At 44.7% G+C, this 20476-nt stretch overlaps 1 protein-coding gene across 1 annotated transcript in view; it reads right to left on the reverse strand.

Annotated features, from left to right (window-relative positions):
* TTBK1 (tau tubulin kinase 1) overlaps positions 1–20476 on the reverse strand; it is a 117033-nt gene that overhangs the window by 67730 nt on the left and 28827 nt on the right. The window contains exons 2-5 of the mRNA XM_084829025.1: positions 12613–12760; positions 10066–10139; positions 4658–4798; positions 3349–3453 (exon numbers count right to left, since the gene is read on the reverse strand). Coding sequence (XP_084685151.1) covers positions 3349–3453; positions 4658–4798; positions 10066–10139; positions 12613–12760 — 468 coding nt within the window. The remainder of the gene's footprint in view (positions 1–3348; positions 3454–4657; positions 4799–10065; positions 10140–12612; positions 12761–20476) is intronic.

Genomic DNA, 20476 nt, shown 5'->3' on the forward strand with positions numbered 1-20476 from the left:
AGGAGGTCAAATCAGTCCATCCTAAAGGAAATCAACCCTGACTGCTCATTGGAAGGACAGATACTGAAGCTGAAGCTCAAATATTTTGGCCACCTAATGCGAAGAGAAAACTCTCTGGAAAAGACCCTGATGCTGGGAAAGATTGAAGGCAAAAGGAGAAGGGGACGGCAGAGGATGAGATGGCTAGATAGCATCACTGATGCAATGAATATGAACTTGAGCACGCTCCGGGAGAGAGCGGAGGACAGGAAGGCCTGGCGTGCTATGGTCCATGGGGTCACGAAGAGTCGGACATGACTGAACGACTGAACAACAACAACTGCTGTTCAGCATTCTCCCTCTTTACTCACAGTAAAGCAAACATTCTGGTATTGCTGTAATGCATTAGTATTTCCCACACTTGTCCAAATACAATATACTCCATAAACTACTTTTGACTTCTCAGTTTCGTGACCAACCATTTTACCATATTTAAACAGATCTATACTATTGCCAGGACCTAAATGTTCCCTCTAATAGCAAGGTTGGGTTGTCAAGGGCCTATAGGTTTGGAAACAAAACAGGACTGCCCCAAAACAAGTTACTGGTTTCTGTATACTTATGGGACTCTCTAGATGTGCAGAAATTGTAAAGAAAAATATAAAACACAAAATTGGTAGGCCCCTTCCAACCCTACTATTCTATGATTCTATGACCTGTGAGCTTCTAGGATCTTCAGAGCACTGAAAGCATAGAGATAAGAAAATTCTAGAGTAATTTATTTCATTATCTGGAGATAGAATTTGTGGGTTCACATTTAGGTTTGGAAACTCCTATATTTGCTGGTATCTTTTGTTTTCTGGTGGGGGGAACATTTGCTACCCAATCACACCTATACTACAATCCTGGGTTCCTCCATGTTTTTTTATGGGAAGTTCTCACTTCCATCCTAGGGCAGAAAAAAAAACTGTCTGAAGAAACTGGAAGTCAATCAGCTTGTAGAAGTCTAAGTCAGAGGACAATTGAGCCATGGAATGCTGAAGGTGGCAGGGTTTTAAAAAACTTTTTAAAAGGATAATGGAGGAGAGGGAGGGAATTGGTCTGCTTGAACCCTTAACAGTTTAAAGCAGCCTTTCCCAACCTGGCATCCTCCAAATGTGTTGCACTGTATCTCCTATCATCCCTGACCATTGACCCCACTGGCTAGGTCTGATGACAGTTGTAGTCCAAAATATCTGGAGGGAATAAGGTTGAGGAAGGCTGGTTTAAAATATCCTAGAGGCAAGCAGACTGGGGGGGCTGGCAGATAGGGGGAGGGCTGCATGCCAGGAGGTTTAAAGAAACTCCTCCCTGATATGGTAATAAAGCAATCAGGTTCAGGGCTAGGCGCCAGCCCCAATTCTAAACCCTTTAATACAGCATAACACTGTAGGGGCAAGGATAGGAAGGGGAGAGGGAGATGTCGTCTGCAGGCCCCAAAATAGCTCTCTAAGCCTTCTGTTTCAGGCTGCTAGGTCAGGGCTAAACAACCTCCAGCCCATGCAGTCTTTTTGGGTTCCTCCAGGGGGCAGGGCTTAGGCTCCAAGCCCCTCCCCCTCAGAGGGCATTCCCTGGCTGCTGTCTCTGGGCGCCAGGGAAAGCAGCTGTTCTCCCCACATGTGGGGCGAGCAAGTCTGCTTAGCCTGTCCAACCTCCTTTGCGCAGTGGGGGTAGGTGGCAGGCATGTGAAGCAGCTGAGTCCCCTTTGCTCCTCCAGCAGAGAAGCAAAGGGGACTCAGCAGCTGCTCCTTCCCCCGTTGTGGGAAGGAATTGGATGGTGCGAAGATGGGGTAGAGCCAACCTAGTCTCTGTTGCTCCCCATCAGAGGAGTGACGGGAGCTAGTCTAGCTTGACTTCACTGCACACAGGGCTTCCCTAACTGGGGAAGCTTGCAAAGGCCAGGGAGCAAATGACATCAGGTGGGTGTGGCCACACCCACTGATGTCAGAGGCATGGCCATGCCCACTTGACGTCATATGGCCCACAGAGAGCTGGGTGGGTGATCATCTGCCCCCAACCAATAGTTCTGCACCCCTGTGCTAGGTGGGCTGGGAATACACTGCAACACTTTGCTGCAGGCCCCACCTGTTTCCTTTAATTACACATAATTGTTCGTATGTGGCACTGTTAAAGAACCGGTATTCTCTTTACCAATAAATCAGCATTTCTATGACAGAACTAATGGATACCAGCCTCCAAACTTTTTCATTATTTTAATTTTCTACTGATCTGACCACAAGGTTACTAGCTCTCACATACATGCAGATAGAAGACCATCTGGAGCCCAGAAGCACAACAGTATAAAGAGCAGCAAAACTGCATGCAACACTGAATGAGATAAGAAAAGCTGCAATTCTTATGTGTTTATGTTAGACTTGGAAATATTTAGCAGAAGTGCTGGCATATCAAGAAAAAACACTACCTTTATCCAAAGTGCATTTCTATGTGTATACAGAGCTCCTGCACATGCAGGATGCCCCATTCACTTCAGTCGAGGAAACAGCTCTGTGTGATTTTGCTGAAACCAAAAATGAGGGTGGAAATGGAAATAGCCACAGGATGAAAACAAAATTTCTAATTTAAAAAAAATCACAACTGTCAAGGATATTTTTTCAAGAAGAAAAACATCTGGGGGTTGTATCCAATGGTTGCATAATCAGGAATCAGCTCGGGCAATCATTTTTCTCTTCCCCTCCATGCTCCTGAAGCCCCATGTACCCCACAAGTCCCCTCTCCAGAGAATTACAGGGCCCTCCTGGACAGCATGAGCTGTGTCACACAGAACTGCAGTGGGAGGGGAAGAGGCCCCAAATCAGGCAGAGGAGTCTTGCGACACTAGAGCTCTGCTGTTCGGGAGAGTCTTTTGACTGTCTGAAGAGATTTCTTTGAGGGTACAGGGCTACAGGGGAAAGGAGGCAAAGAGAAAGAGCGGCCACAGAAGCTGTCCTCTGCTCACGGAGCCCCTGGATACAACCCAGGGTCTTCTCTGCTCTCCACATGAGATGTGTTTTAAAGAACAGGAGTTCCATTACAAGTGAACTAATGGAACAATGTAAACAATTTCAAACAGCATGGCCCTCTTCCTTTGATTCTGATCCAAGACACTGATCAACAGGCAAAGAAAAATTTCATTTTGAGGTCATATATAGTCTCTCTCTTTGGCAACAGAAAAAAAACCCAAATTGTTCCATTTCCATCCCACCAAATGTGGATTCCCAACCAGCAGCAATAGTATTCCAAACATTAATGACATAATTATAAATAGTTTTGATTTGTTTTTTAAATCCCCATTACGTAAACGGCAGCAGTAATGGAAAAGGCATCACTTACGGGCCGGACTTCACCATTGGTATTGGTATACTGCCGAGCCAGACCAAAGTCTAACATATAACATTTCCTGTAGGTTGAGGGTAGACGTCCCATGGCAAAGTTTGACTAGACAAGAATAACATAAGAAGAGTTTAGTACATAAGTAGCTCTTCATACGTAACACAAGAGTCACCATTCACATCATAAGAGTTTAGTACCTAAGTAGCTCTTCATACATAGCAAGAGAGTCACCATTCACTATCTGTTACAGTTACCAAGATTATCATGCTTACAGTTATCAGCCATTTGCTACAAGGGCTTTTACAAGTACGGTAAAATAAAATCTATTGATCCACCCTATTTTCATAGATAAGAAATTCCTCAATAATTGCAGCAAGGGAAAACCTGCCACCCTTGTAAGTAATTGGTGTCATGGTCAAACTGCTCTTACCCTCAAGATGTTTCTCCTGAAAGTAAAAAAAAGGTTCAATCTGCAGCATGCAAACAACTGCTTGGAGACAGAATATTTTATTGCTAGCACTGGATCGGAACTAGTGCTATTGTAGCACTAACCAATACACCTGGTTTTTTCCTCTATAATCTGTCAAGACCCCTGGCACATTTATATTGCAAACTTTTATCAGTTTTTTATCAGCTTAACTACTATGGCTTCCTGTGAAGAATCCTGGGATTTGGACTTTGGAGAAGGAATTCTCTGTTAGAAAGTCCTAGCCAACCTCTTCGAAGTACAATGTACAGGGTTCTCTTGGGTGAGGAGGAAATTATTCTCAAACCAGTTTAGGTCTGTAGTGTAGTGTAGTGACTTGTACATCCTGGCTCTCTCCAGATGTGTTGAACCACAACTCCAGTGATTCCCTGCCCTGGCTGAGAATTATGGGAATGGTGGTCCAACACATTTGCAGGGCACCAGGTTGAAGAAGGCTTGTGTAGATGTTACTCTCCTTCTCATATTGTTTTTTCTCTATGCATATTCTAACACACAGGTATAAAAAGTGACTGTAAAAATCACTAAAGGCTGATGCCATTGCAACTTGCAGGGAGTCAAAGCCTAGTAAGCCAGCCATGAATGAGACTGAGCCCTGACTGTTCACAAGTTATAAAGACTACATGCATTTGATGAGTGCTGCCCTGCCCAAATCGTAACACCCCTGAGGAACAGTGCTGTACCCTCTGCATGACTGCCTTTTTGTTGTTGCTGTTACAATTACAGGGATGATTGTGCTCACTTATCTCCTTGGGTAGGTTTAAAAGCAACAATAGGAAAAGCAACACAGAAATGCAGGAAGAACAGTCTTCAGAAACTACTTACAGGCTTGATGTCTCGGTGCAAGAATCCCACTGAGTGAATGGCTTCTATGGATTCCAGAATCTGTTTGCCTAATCGGAGGGTTGTGCTCAATGTAAAGGTTCCCCTAGGCTGGCTTCTTCTGAGGTCTGCAAGATTCCGGCCCTGAAATAGTTGCATGCTGGTTTTATAACACTAATTTTTCAGCAGACACAACCCAATAGAGTAACTGAATCCACACCAAAGAGCAAAAATTCTATCTTCTATTCAGGCCTGGCACTTTTAGTACCCCAGATTCTTGTGTGCTCAGTGTGGCAAAGCAGTCATCTGAGGGCACCACTAGACACCCTGTGATCAGATCTCCAGTGTTTTGTTTTTAATTTTTGCTAGAACGTGGGGGCAGGGGGGAAACTGATCAGGACTGTGTCACTTGGGGAGAGAGGGGTTAATCCTTCCTCCCCATGCCATTTTCCTGATGAACATTACGCATCCCAATCTATTTGCCCACACAGAGGGGGTGGGGATACCAAGGTACCATTTAAAAAGGGGGGGTTAAAGATGTAAATACAGGAGATCCTATCCCCAGATCTCCCCATCACCTCCAAGGGAATCCTTAAAAAAATGCTTTGCCTTGAGCACACCAAGATCAAGGCTAAGAAAAGAAGGATAGAAAAGAAGGGCCGATGGGTAATTTACACCGTCAAGACTCAAGAGTGTTTTGTGTATATACACCTGTGATCCTTGTGGAGGGACATCAAGTGTGAAGGGAAGATTTCCTAGGAACATGTCCCAAGAATTTGTGAGTGACCATGGCTCCCTGGTACATCTTGGATGTGTGCTTGGAGATGTGCACCTCCCCTTCACCTTTTGTGCAATTCCCCCACAGGGATCATCAATGTAAATGCAACAAAGATGTCCATCACCAAAGATACAGATTGGGCTCTGAGCACAGGGGCAGAACTGGCTGAACTGTGAGTCTTAGGGTGCTTGCAGATGAGGCTTTGCAATCACCTTGCCTCATTCATGGGATTTTACAGAGAGCTCTTCCATTTGTAACCATTCTGTCTTTTCCCACTGCTTGTTCCATCTTTTTTTCTTACCACTGAAAATCTGTTAAGGAGGGAAAGACTGTTAGCCTCTGAGCCAGAGTTCACAACTAACTACGTGCTGAAGACGTCCAGAGGCTATCTGTTCAAGAGTCCTTTAAGAACTGGCTCTCTGCTTCTCTGTCTGGTCCATTACTCCTGGTCTGCAAGGCTGGTGGATTTTGTTTAGGGGTGAAGTAACATTTAATAGCAGATACAATTTTTGCTGCTATTTGGATTTTGTTGTGCATTTCCATTGTTAGGCCTTAGTATGAACGGAGAATTTAATGTTAGCATAAAATGAGATTTTATCTAAATAAGAGAGCAATCCTATGTTCCCTAGACAGAGTCTGGGCGGCCACAGGATAGTTCAGATTCCTGGATCCAAGCTTGGAGACAACACTCCAACCTTGGACCCAGGAGTCCAAGCTCCCTGCCCCTTCCCCATCGCAGCTGGCATGGAGAGAATTGCGCTGGCTGCCTCTCTGAGGTTGCAAAGGCGACCTCAGAAGGAAGGGAGAGGGGGAATGCCAGGGGGTGGAGAGGGGAAGGGACAGCTTACGCCATATCCCAAAGCCTCCCCAGCCTCCTTCCTTCCCTCTCCCTGACGCCTCAGCTAGACAAGCGAAAAAGCTCATCTAGCAAAAATACAGAGTGGGAGATGTGCAGAGCAAAGATTGCCTCCACTGTGCCTCCTGCTCTACTTGGGATGGCCATAAGCCTCCTAGTTCAGAGGCTTACGGCCTTTCCTATAGGGTTGCGTCCTAAATGAGCAAACCACACAATTTCAGATAAGCCGTAGGTAATTCTCTAGTAATTTTATTTATTTCTCATTTTGTTTATTTTGAATTTCTGAACCATTTCAACACCTAAAAAGCAAACCTGTATTCATCTATGCAGTATCTGACAAATCAACTTTCACTTCTGCTTCTGATCACAGGCACCCCCAATACTTCCTCCTTCCAGTCATCTTTTATTATTAAACTTATATATCACCTTTCATCCACCAAAACATCCCAAGGCGGTTTGCAGAAAAACAAATACAAACAATAATAAAAACAATACACACAATACACACAATCCAAGCCAAATAAAATTATGGCAAAAGAACAGAAAATTCAGCTTGTAGCCTGTAGGCTGTTCACCCTTGCTGTAGACTAACTACATTATCCCCCACCCTGGCATGATTCAACACAAAAAAGGATAAGTCAGCTACTCCCTCCTAATGGAGAGGAAAATATCTTAACCTCCATGTCTTCCACGAGCCAAAATATCTCCACCCAGCTGCTGTGCTCTTTCCCGCTTTATGGTCTAGGATCCTCCAGTCAGCCCCCACCACAGTCATTCAGGGTGAAGACACAGCTCTCTTGATGATGACAAGGTAGTGCACGAGTCTCAGGGTACTGGGTGTCTGGAGTCAACAGCCTTGGCCAGACCCACATTCCTCTCTCAACCATCAGGGTTTGAGTAGGGAAGCAGGGCAGTCTCATACCTAGTATGATGCTGCAATGCCCTGAACAACAGGAAGCAGAGAGCAAAATCCCCACATAGCCATGTGTTCTTTGGCTGGTCTTCAATGAGTCACTATCCCTTTGCCTAGCCTTCCTCACATGGCTGTTGGGACAACACACACAAAAGAAGCATTTTCATCTATACAACTTAATAATACAATTTAATAATACAACACCACCACTCAGAGCTATCTTACTCTGCTGGTTTGACTGTGCAGCTCTAGCAAGGGTCGAAAGGGAACTTCCATTTTTTCCATAACTGAAATAAATAGGAAAATGCTCTCAAAGTTCCCAGAAGACAACCCTGCACAATTAGAATGTCAATATACTATCCATCCTGGAAATAGGCTGGCTACATATTAATGTAAATCTCTAATGGTTTCAAAAGAGGAGAGTTAAATTTACAGAAAGGGTAAACCACACCATCTCCTTAAGAACTCTTCCTGTTGAGTAACTGTTATGATTCCTGTAAAGGGATTGGGGAAATCAACATTTCCCTCACTCTTTACGAGCTTGTAAATTTTTTGTATAGAGATCTGTCTCACTGCATCAGTCAGCAGAGGCTATTAGAACCACCTTGAGAAATTCAGAGGATTAGTTATTATGGAAGAGGATTTGTGGAGAACTGGCACTGTCATACCAGAGCAGAGAGGAGCAAATATACTCCACAAAACCTCCACCTACATGTTCAGAAAGCTCTCTCACTCACTGAAAATTAACTGAAGTCATGAATAATTGTGTTAGCAATACTGCCATGGTGGTTATCTCTCAACAACAACAACAAACAGCAACAGACCAATTAGCCTGACATCTGCACACGTACCAGCATCACCAATACCAGGGAGGCAACTATACAAGACTGAACAACCACACTGATCCTGCAGTCAGCCCTGTCAGTGATGTGGCCAGCCCTGCTATTAGACAGACTGAGGCAGCCGTCTCAGGAGGCAGATGCCAGGGGGCAGCCCATGTCCCCATTTTCCTGAACCAGCGCCACGGTGGCAGTGATGCTTGTTTGTTGCTAGCCTGGGCTGTATGACTTGCTTAGTCGCCTTCTCCCAATGCATCACAGGCAGGGCCACTGGGAAAGCCCCCTGACCAAGCAGGCCAGCCATACATGCCAGCAGGCATCATGTGGGCATATGCATCGCTCTGCTCTTGTGACATGCATAAGTGCTGCTGCATCACAGCCTCCGCTTGAGCAGGCAGTTAGCAGGCTCCAGGCCAAGGGGTGAGCAAGCAGCAGCAAGGTGTCGGAGGACAGAGCGGTGTGTGCCACGCAGACTATCCTATGCCTCCTAAGCTAGCTTGCTTCCCCCTGGTGCAGTGGAGGATGCTGTCCAGTTGCTTCAACTGCCAGCCAGGTCAGCTTCTGTACATGGGAGGGGAGGGGAGGAGGGAGAATCAGTTTTCTTTCACTTCAGGCAGCAAAATGTCTTGGGCCACCCTGTTGCCTGGCAGGTGACAATATGTCGGTTCCCCTTAGCAAGAGTCATGGCCAGGACTGGCTGTTTCATGAGGTAGAGTGAGGCAGTCACCTCAGACAGAAGACACTGGGTGCCCTAAGGCAGCATCATGTTTTTAGTGATCTTCTCTTTAAATCAATGGTAAAACAACATTTGGATTTCCAGTCTCAGGCACTGAAGTGTCTTAGGCCAACCTTGGCCATGACACCTTGAGAGTACTGTACTCAGTTCTAGATGACGCTTCAACTCAGAAGGGAGCAAAGGCTACAAGAACTGAATAGGGAATGAAGACTCAGATCTAAAAATAAAGGCATTTCAGTTCAGGAGTTCTTATTACAAGAATCCAGCAGAGCTTTTCATCATATTAAGAAATGGCCTGAGGCTTCATCCCATTTTTATCAAAACACCTTCCTCACTGCCCAGAAAGTCTTTGTTGCACTATTACTTGCTAAAGCACTACAATCAAAAGAAAAGGGTGCAAAGTCAAAATTCCAAAGTGGGCAAGCGTTCTTTCATTATCAGCTTTAATATACCACTGAAATGCTAATTTTCAAGTCATTACCCAAAATGTTTCCCTAAAAGTAGCCTAAAACATTTACCACTTCACTGGGTGCTTTATTATTTAGGGGGGAAATGAATGCAGTCCTCTCTCTGTTTGTCCCTAATTGGAAAAACACAGGGATCCATAGATTTTGGCTGGCTTTGTAGACAGTCATTATTTGTGGTTTCCCCTGATCCCTCAAGTACTCTGGCACATGCAGAAGACTGGAGGAGGGACCAGACCCTCACTTTTGCACCAGGCTCGGGATTGGACCCTCCTCCCTCTCACTACTTCTAAGTGCCTCCCAAAGCATGGCATGAGTGAATGCCCCTTCCTTCTTCCAAACTCCAAAGAATGTGGGAAGGGGGTCATTCTTACAGCCAGGTGTAAAGAGCAGAGTTCTGTTGCTTCTGACTACCCTCAAATCCCAGTGGGAAATAAAAGAACAATTCTTCTCCTCTGAATGTGGGAGAGAGCAGGAGAATTCACACATCTTGCATCATGCTTTGGAGGCACCTGGAAGCAGTGGGAGAGATTCTTGACAGCTCTTCAGTGTCTCCAATACTGGAACCAAGTGAGAGGCTGACCCACCCTCCAATCCTCACTGGTGACAGAGGACTCCGAAGGACAGGGTCTGCTCTCCTATTCAGAACAAAGGAAGACTCCTCCCCCCCTGCCAAATTCTCTGTAATATGCTCAGGAAAGGGAGAGATTTCTCACTTTGTGCTATGCAGAAATATGGTCACCCAGAAACAATTCCTGGTCACCATAGCTGATGTGGCAATCACATTTATGGATCCTTGGAAAAACAGAATGCAGAAGAACTCACCTGAAGCTGCATAACAACATAGTTAAATTTCTCATTCCTTCCACAGCCAATAAATCTGCAAACATGATCTTTCCCTGCAAAGGGTAAAGACAAATGCCATATTTCATTTCATTTTTTTTTTCATTTCTATGCTGCCCAATAGCCAAAGCTCCCTGTATGTAATCGATAGCAGATATCTAATCAGTCAGAACCTAGATAGCTCTGGCCATCATCCCATTAGGGACAGTGGGGGATCCCTGGGGTTCTTCAGTGGAAAGCGCAGTAATGGTAGAAAGCTTACCCAAATGACAACTTCCCTGCTCATTATCGATCTCCCCTTGCGGTGTTCAGCAGCAGGAGAGTGTTGGGTGTATTCTACTGTGCATTCTCAGTAAACATGACACAATGGTGAGGCCTGAAAAACCTGTGTAACCAAAAATGTGCCCCAGAATGCTCTACAATGCACAGAGATTTCTCAGCAGAAAAAAGGGCGCGGAAAAGGTCCGCTGGAGGTACAAAAATTGAAGAGTCCCAGGGCACGGTTTGAGGGCACATCGTGATACAGCCAACTTGCTGAAGCTAAATAGGTCTGGTCAGTGCCTGGAGGGAAGGCTGCCTGGGAACCCCAAGTACAACACCTTGAGTTCGGTGGTGGAAGAAAGGAGGGATCCAAGAGTACTAAATAAATTACAGCATTGCATTAAATCACTAGAGCACTACAGCAAATACAAAATCAACCTGAGAAGTTGAGAATTGTTCAATTGGTCGCTGACACATAAAAAGGGACACAGCACAGTTTTGTACATAACTCTGTACATGCACGCCACTCACCACCTTGTTACAGTGCATCCGCATGTAACTTGGGCTCTGGAAATGTAAGAGACGATCTCTACCCTGACCCAGTGTCTGGGCCAGCTGACAGCACCTTCTTAATTATACCATCCATGCACAAGGGCACATACCTTAGCAATTGCACCCACTCTAAATTCTGTTCCTATTGGGGGGGGGGTTTTTGTTCCAGAGACAATATATGGGGAAGGGCTGTAGCTTTGCATACAAAAGGTCCCAGGGTCAATCCCTGGCATATGCAGATAGGGCTGGAAAAGAATCCTGTCTGAAAACATGGAGAGCTACTGCCAGTCAGTGTATATAATACTGAGCTAGAAGGATAAATAAATATGATTTGTCATAAGGCAGCTTCCTAGATTGCTAATATCACTTTACTGAAACAGCTTACTAGGATAAGCAGTTGTATCAAAAGATAAGAAAAAGGGAGCCCAGCTGCCTCTTACAGGAGGGATAGGAAACCCCTGGCCCATGGGCCAGATGAGGCCCTTGGAGGCTTCCCATTTGGCCCCTGGGGCCTCTCCTCGTCAGCATCCATACTGGCTGCAGAGGGAGGGGGTTATCTACTACCCCAGCTAGCATGGAAAGCCAGCAAACTAGAGGTGTTGGAGGCTGATCCAGATTGGGACCCTGCCCTGCGGGGTAAGAAGGCTCTAAACCTTTGCTGCCCACTGTGGCCCCAGTCTAGATCAGCCACCCCCCACCCACCCCCCAATGCCTGCAATGTGCAATGCCATGCAAAATTGGCAGTGCAATTTGCAGGTGCAGAGAGCGCGATCTGGATCAAGACAACAGTGGGAGAGCAAAGGATTAAAACCACTCTACCACACCCACAGCACAAGGGTCCGGATCTAGATTGGGGCCCCCAGTGCCTGCAATTTGCATTACCCCGAAAAAAATCTATTGGAACTATGGATCCTCCTGAGCAATGCAAATTGCAGGCACAGGATCCCGATCCCAACTGGGAACACAGTGGAGGCAAAGGGCTAAAGCCCTCTACCTGCTACGACAGGGGCTCAATCCAGATGTGGGGGTAGCACCCGCTATTTACATTGCAAAAACAAATCCCATTGGAATGAATGGGAGATTTTACAATGCAAATTGCGATGGGGGGGCTGCGTGTATGGTGTGCTAAAGTGAGAAAGTATGAACTGATGATGGATGAATGGGATATGCTTATGTGTGAGTGTGAATGGGTGGATAAGGATGGTGCGGGTGTGGGTGTGGATGTGGGTGTGTGTGCATGAGAGAGAGAGAGAGAGAGAGAGAGAGATGACAGTTGGAGCAGAGATGCATGCTTCTGTTATATTCTGGATGTCTCCAGCTCTAACTAAAGCAGGCCCTTCAGACTAAACCAGAAGTATGTAAAATTATTTTGGGGTATGATGGAGGAGGGATTTACATGGCATATCTGCATGGGATACTTGAATAGTCATTCCCTCTCTCCAGGGAACACTAGGGATCTCGAAACAACATTGTTTCTTAGCATCCTCACCAAACTACCTCCACAGGATATTTTGTGGGAAAAGTCATGATAGTTAAAGTGGTATAAAACTGAAATAAGCCTTTAGAGAGAAACATCAACAGCTATACAGAATGTAGTAATATTTTGTGCTTATATACTTTGACAATAAGTTTTAGCACAAAACAGGATGCAGAAATTAAACAGGGCAAGCAAACAATGGAGAAACATATACCTTCCAGAACAACTTTATCACCTACCTTGGAGCTTTTTTAGGACAGCCACCTCCATCTTGAGGACTTGCTTTGGCTGCTGAGCTGACTCCACCTTCAGTGCCACATTCTCACGGGTCAAAAGATCCATTGCCTCATAAATCTCCCCAAAGCCACCACCACCAATCTTCTTTAGCTAAACAGGACACAAAACAATATCACTACTTATCTATCAGAGAGATGCCATCCCGCTAAGGATAAAAGTTGCCTTGGTCTTAATACAGAGGGGCCAATGCGCACAATCATTTTGGCTGGAGATGTTTGAAGGATAATATCAAAACATGCCACTTCAGAAGATTATCCTCATGTTTAGACTAACTAAGCAAATGGTTTCACAAACGTAAACACAAAACCAAAATAGTTGCAAAAGTACAATATAATAAATCCCTTCCATATAGAACCCTGCTTTGTTTATTTTATTAAAACATTTATACCCTGCCCTTCTAGTGCAAAAGCACAATTCACTTTAGCTTAGAACATTTACGCCACATCCTATGCATGTTTAGACAGGAAAAAAATCTACAATTGCCAGCATTCCATAGCCAGCCATGACTGCCTGGGGAATGCTGTGAATTGTAGGACTATTTTCTGTCTAAACGTGTATATAATTGCACCCTTGAAAATTATGATTTCATAAAAACAACATAAAACAACCGACAAAAGAGCCAGCAGTTAAAACCAAAACATAAAACATTATCTGCCACAAACAATAAAAACCTGCCAGAATAGTCTTCAACTATCAGTAAAAAACAGTGACAACTAAATTTCATGGAGCAAGGCAGTCTATAATCTGGGTGCAGCCACTGAGAAGACCCTCTTTCTTTGCCCACTCAAGCATGCTTCCATCTTAGATGGGCCACAGAAAAGCCTCTCCTTCTGAACTGGATGGGCAGGATGATATGGAAGTAGATGTTCCCTAAATATCCTGGATCTTTTAAAAGGCCATCACCAACACTTTGAATTCTACCCAGAAGCAGACTGGTAAGCGCAGCATCTGTTGTAAGATTGCTGTAATATGATCCCATAGGCAAGCACTCACCAGTATCCTTGCAGCTGCATACTGGACCAACTGAAGCTTCCAAAGATGCTTCAAACGTAGCCCTACATAGAGCACAATGCAATAATCCAACCTGGAGGTAACTAAGGCATGTGGCTATGTCTGAACTCCTCAGGAACAGACACAGCTGACGCACTGGCCTCAGCAGGCCAAAGACATTCTTGGCCATAGCCTTGTTTATGCAAAATCAAAGTTTTTTTAGCTGAGGACAAAGTGTTTCCTAGGATGGGCCATCCAGCTTTGTTTGACAATACTAAAGGAAGAACCCTGCAACTTCACCACTTATCAATCGGAAAGTTGTTAACACATTCAAACTGTGAGTGGGGATGCCCTTGCAAACATTCTGAAAGAAAACCTGGGCTGACTTTGCCATATCAGAATGAGCCAAGGGGGGGGGGGGGGTGTGCACTTGCCCCAGAATTTGCAAGTCCAAGGAGGATGCTTTGGTCTCTGCCTAGGTGTAATAACAGAGTTATTATGTGCTTGAGAGTCTTTTATGTGTGATCAGACACTTCACTGGCCTTCCCCAGCCCCCCCGGCCCATTTTCCCACTTCATAAAAAGGTAAAGGTGTCCCCAACCAGTCGTGTCTGACTCTAGGGTGTGGTGCTCATCTCCATTTCTAAGCCGAAGAGCCAGCGCTGTCTGAAGACGCTTCTGTGGTCATGTGGCCGGCATGACTGAACACCGAGGTGCACGGAACGCTGTTACCTTTCCCGCCGAAGCGGTACCTATTTATCTACCTGCAATTTCTTGCTTTCGAGCTGCTAGGTTGGCAGGAGCTGGGACTGAAGACGGGAGCTCACTCCGTCACGTGGCACTCGGGTCTCGAACTGCTGTCCTGCCAACCTTCCGGTCTGCAGTTCAGCAGATGATTTTAACATGATCCTCCAGACCGATGTGGATATACCTTCTAAATGTCCACAAACATCTTACAAAACCTTGACAAACTAATATAAAACACAATTACAACATGGCTGCATTGATTTCCTGTAAATAAGTGATAGAATGATCCTGGAAACAAGTTTAAGAGCTTCCATAAATATCCAACACACTATTGTACGTTATCTGATTTAATATCCTTACAAAACACACACAGGTCTATGGCTTATGACAACTCTACTGGCTAGCTGTCAAGCTTCCAAACCTAATTCAATGTGCTGAAATATTCCCATGTAATCTGGGTCCTTCTGCATACCTAGAGAACCTGCGTCCTACAAACCTTTCCCTCGTCTATGTCCAGTGAGATAAAGTAAGGAGGCCGTGCTTAATATTCCATTTCTGGTACTAAAACACATTGTAGGCTTTCAAGCAGCAATAAGCAACTCTGTAGAGCTCCCTGATGAAAAAGGACCTAACGGTGTTGGACCTAAAATACTGACAATCTTTGAAGTGCTGTAAACCATTCCTTTCTAGACTTTTAAAGTTTATCGAGTGCATTTTGTGCATGGGGTTTTTCAGACTATATTTTAGCTTTCTACTGTTTTATTATATGCCATTTTGAGCTCTGGGGTAAATGGCGTAACAATAAGTAAGGTAATTAATCGAGCCTATCAATTCACAGATCCCTACATCACCCCCTTGTTGAGTTCAAGGCAGGATGTTTTCCTGTTGCTAGACAGCCTAGCTTTGTTTGACCAGACTTGAGGAAGGACACTGCAAAGAAAATCATTCTTGGCATCGCTGCCCTATCTTTGTTTTGGGGTCAGTAAAAGGAGAGGAATTCAATAAGCTAAGTTCTATTGCACATGAAGAAAGCAACCAACTAGAGTTTCCCTGGATTGTTTTAAAATTGTTATTTAAATTCTAAACACTTCAGGTTCACATTCGGAAATGAGAATAAGTCACGGAAAGGACTTTCAGCAATAACTGCTTATGATACTATGGAACTTTTTCCCATGGACATCTGAAATGGATAACAGTAATACCAAGTGTTAAACAAGCCATTATTACCCATAAAAGTGATGTAGCTGCCTGGTGTGAAAATGTTTTATTTTTAATTACCTCTTACAGTAATATAGGAAAACCACACAGCCTCAGCAAACAACTATGACCTTGACTTTCAACCACATGAATCAAACCTAGTTCTCAACAATAAAAATTAGTTCCTATTTGTTAATCAATGAATCCGGCTAATGCCAAGCACTTTTAAAACTGTTGATTTCAATGGGAAACATGTGCTTAGCTTTCTTCTCACTGAAATCAATGTTCATCTTTGGCTAGGTCATTCCATGAAATACTATTTGATTAATCTATGGATTAAATCCAAATTAAATCCAAAATTGCAGGCCCCAATTTTAATGTTATAATTTTCAAGGCAATAGCCATGTTCACACATACCCCTAAGGCAAGGGTTTGGAGAATCAGGACTTACCTTGAACGAGCTACGTGCTGGTGCATGCAATCTGTTCACTCCCACTTGGCTCCTTCTGCTAGCACAACCGGCTAAACAAAGCAGAAATGTGTTTTTTTTATTGTGCCATCTAAACCTGGGATCCTGGTTTGCTGCTCCCAAACAGGCCAGGATTCATAAACCAATAACTTTGGTTTACAAATGCTGGTTTGTTTGAAACCAAGAAGCCAGAATCCTAGATTTGGCTAAAACAGGGGTGTTGAACCTCAGGCCTGGAGTCCCAATCTAGCCAGTTGGCCACATCTCCTTCCACACATCACCAGGTGGTTCCCACTATCCTCCCCTAACTGCCTATCATTCAATGGTTTCCCAGTATTTGCCCGCCCCCCATTCTAAAGTTTGAAATGCCTCTCCTAAGGCTTACTTACTGGCAGTCAGAACTTTAAGCTAACATAGGCTGCTATTTTATGTATTTTAGTCCCACCCATTTTCCTTTGGCCCCGACCACCACTAGAACGCAGCCCCCAAGAGCTTCTCTGAAACTGAATTCAGCCTTCAGGCTGAAAGAGGGTTGACACCCCTGTGCTAAACAAATCATTTCTGGTTTCTTTAGCTCAAGGCTGGAGAACCTGTGTCCTTCCAGATGTTGTTGGACTGCAAGTCCCATCACCACTGGCCATGCTGAGTGGAGCTGATTGGAGCTCCACTCCAACAACACAGCTGGAGGGCCAAAGGAGGTCACGCTAGGAAGAAGAGTCAAGCAGGAGCTAACAGGCTGCATACACCAGCACGCAGCTTATTCATAGTAAACTAAGCTTCTCCAGAATCCTGGCCTACTGTTCCATGTAAATGTGGCCAATCTCTGCCTGCAGTCCATGCCATTGTTCAGATTTCTTTTTCCTTTTGTTTTGCCATCTTTTCCCCTGCACCATTTCCTTTATTTATCTACCTCTTTCACACGCTTGAGTATATTTCACTTATCTCCAGTGAAAGTTCTTACATGGGAGTAAGTCTCAATGAATTAAGTGGAACTTACTTCTGAACAAACATGGGATAGAATCACAGAATCATAGAATAGTAGGGTTGGAAGGGGCCTACAAGGCCATTGAGTCCAAACCCCTGCTCAATGCAGGAATCCAAGTCAGAGCATCCCTGACAGATGGCTGTCCAGCCTCGTCTTGAACGAGGTGTGGGAGAGCCCACCACCTCCCTAGGGAATTGGTTTCATTGGCATATTGCTCTAACAGTCAGGAAGTTTTAACTGATGTTCAGCCGGAATCTGGCTTCCTCTAACTTGAGCCAATTCTTCTGTGTCCTGCACTCTGGGATGATCGAGAAGAGATCCTGGCCTTCCTCTCTGTGACAAGCTTTCAAGTACTTGAAGAGTGCTATCATATCTCCCCTCAGTCTTCTCTTCTCAAGGCTATATATGCCCTGTTCTTTCAGTCTCTCTTCATAGGGCTTTGTTTCCAGTCCCCTGATCATCTTTGTTGCCCTCCTCTGAACCCTCTCCAGCTTGTCTGCATCCTTCATAAAGTGTGGTGCCCAGAACTGGACACAATACTCCAGATGAGGCCTAACTAGTGCTAAGTAGAGGGGAACTAGGACTTCCCGGTATTTGGAAGCTATGCTTCTATGAATGCAGCCCAAAATAGCATTTGCCTTTTTTGCAGCCACATCACATTGTTGGCTCATATTCAGCTTGTGATCAACAACAGTTCCCAGATCCTTCTCGCTTATAGTGTTGTTGAGCCACATATCCCCCATCTTGTAACTGTGCATTTGGTTTCTTTTTCCTAGGTGCAGAACTTGGCATTTCTCCCTGTTAAATGTCATTCTGTTGTTTTCTGCCCAGCGCTCCAGTCTATCCAGATCACTTTGAATTTTGTTTCTGTCTTCCAAAGTATTAGCTATCCCGCCCAATTTTGTGTCATCTGCAAATCTGATCAGCATTCCCTGCACCTCCTCCTCCAAGTCATTCATAAAAATGTTGAAGAGCGCTGGGCCCAGGACTGAGCCCTGCTGTACCCCGCTCATTACCTCTCCCCAGTTTGAGAAGATCCCATTGATAAGCACTCTTTGAGTCCGATTCTGTAGCCAACTGTGGATCCACCGGATCGTTGTTTCATCTAGCCCACTTTGAGCTAGTTTGCTAATCAGGATATCATGGGGCACTTTGTCGAAAGCTTTGCTGAAGTCGAGGTATATGATGTCTACAGCATTCCCACGGTCCACAAGGCAGGTTACTTGATCAAAAAATGAGATCAGATTCGTATGGCAGGTCTTGTTCTTGACAAATCCATGTTGGCTTCGAGTAATCACGGCATTGTTTTCAAGGTGCTTACAAATGGATTGCTTTATCATCTGCTCCAGAATTTTCCCAGGGATTGATGTCAGACTGACTGGTCTGTAGTTCCCAGGTTCCTCCTTTTTACATTTTTTGAAGATAGGGACAACATTAGCCCTCCTCCAGTCATCTGGCACTTCACCCATCCTCCATGATTTCTCAAAGAGAATAGACAGCGGCTCTGAGAGTTCTTCTGCCAGTTCCTTTATGACTCTAGGATACAGTTCATCCGGCCCTGGAGATTTGAACTCATTCAAAGTAATTAGATGTTCCTTGACCATATGCCTATCAATCCCAAGCTGCAATCCTGCCCCTTCAGCCTGTACTTCGCCTTTGCCAGGGAGCTCATAGACCCTCTTTGGGGAGAAGACTGAGCCAAAGTAGGAATTGAGCACCTCTGCCTTTACTTTGTCATCTGTTATCGTTTTGCCATCCTTATTTAATAGCTGAACAACCATTTCTTTCCTCTGCCTTTTACTATGCACATAACCGAAGAAAGCCTTTTTGTTATTTTTAGCATCCCTCACTAACCTCAGCTCATTCTCAGCTTTAGCCTTCCTGATGCCATCCCTGCCATTCTGTGCTATCTGCCTGTACTCTTCCTTTGTTACTTGGCCTTCTTTCTACTTCCTATATGTGTCCCTTTTTTTTTCCAGGTCATCTCTAAGCTTGTTGTGAAGCCACATTGGCTTCTTCCGTTGTCTTCCACCTTTTCTTCTTGTTGGAATTGTTTGTAATTGTGCCTTGAGAATTTCCTTTTTTAAAAGCTCCCACCCATCTTGGACTCCTTTTCTCGTTAGCGTCGCTTGCCATGGGACCTTACTGATCATTGTTCTGAGTTTATGAAAATCAGCTTTCCTAAAATCCAGGGTACGCGTTTGACTACACTCGGCTTTTGCTTCCCTTAGAACCAAGAACTCAAGTACAACATGGTCGCTTTCCCCCAGAGTTCCTGTAACTGCTACTTTATCCACTAAGTCATCTCTGTTGGTTAGGATCAAGTCAAGGATAGCTGATCCTCTAGTTCCTTCCTCTACTTTCTGTAGGAGGCAGTTATCCACCACACAAGTCAGGAATTTCCTGGAGGGGCCATGTTTTGCAGTATTTGTCTCCAAATTCTGCATTGCACTGTTAAGATTGCACTGTTAAGATTGGTCTGCCAAACCCAATATTTCATTCTCTTTTTTATATCCCTTAATTTCTCTTCCCTATACTATCCCTTCCTAGCACTTGCATATAGTATTGTTTTTATCTCACTGTTTCATGCAAACCTCTGTTAATATAAAAAGGAAAGCAAAATGCTCATAAAGGTGTTGTCGCCACCTGAATCGAGCATGGCATTTTATACTGCCACAATTTGAAAGTGTTATATCATGTCAAATCCCACTGAAGAGATGGATAGCACAGGGGGCACTTTTGCCATACACAGGTCCACTTCAATTCAGAATATAGTGCTGAGCTCAACTCTTCACAGTAAGGTAAAAATGATATATACCTTGTCTCCCAGACCTCTTACACTGGTTATTGCTGTCTTGAAGTAAAATACATGTCTACTTTTGCAATACACTCAGACTCATTTCAACACAGACAAAAGGGACAGTGAGGATAAATGGCTGAAGGACATAGAGGAAAGATGGTTTATGGGCAGTGGCTAAAATGGTTGTGCCCACCTGGAACTCTGCTGTGTGCTGTAAAAGCTTAGAGAGACATGGTCTGTGTTTAGGCTTGCTGTACTATTCCAATCCCCTTCATGGATCACTGCCTTGTTGTGGCGAAGGGGCTTGCGTAACTCAGTGAAGCCATAAGCTATGCCGTGCAGGGCCACCCAAGACGGACAGGTCATGGCAGAGAGTTCTGACAAAATGTGGTCCACTGGAGAAGGAAATGGCAACCCACTCCAGTATTCTTGCCAAGAAAACCCCATGGAACGTATCACAAGGCTAAAAGAGATGACGCCGGAAGATGAGCCCCTCAGGTCGGAAGGTGTCCAATATGCTACTGGGGAAGAGCAGAGGGTATTTCCAAGTAGCGCCAGAAAGAGTGAAGCGGCTGGGCCAAAGCCGACAGGACACTCAGCTGTGGATGTGTCTGGTGGT

Source organism: Heloderma suspectum, chromosome 1, assembly GCF_057233095.1.
Source record: "Heloderma suspectum isolate Gila_16-S chromosome 1, 16-S_ref, whole genome shotgun sequence".
In the NCBI taxonomy this organism is placed as follows: domain Eukaryota; kingdom Metazoa; phylum Chordata; class Lepidosauria; order Squamata; family Helodermatidae; genus Heloderma; species Heloderma suspectum.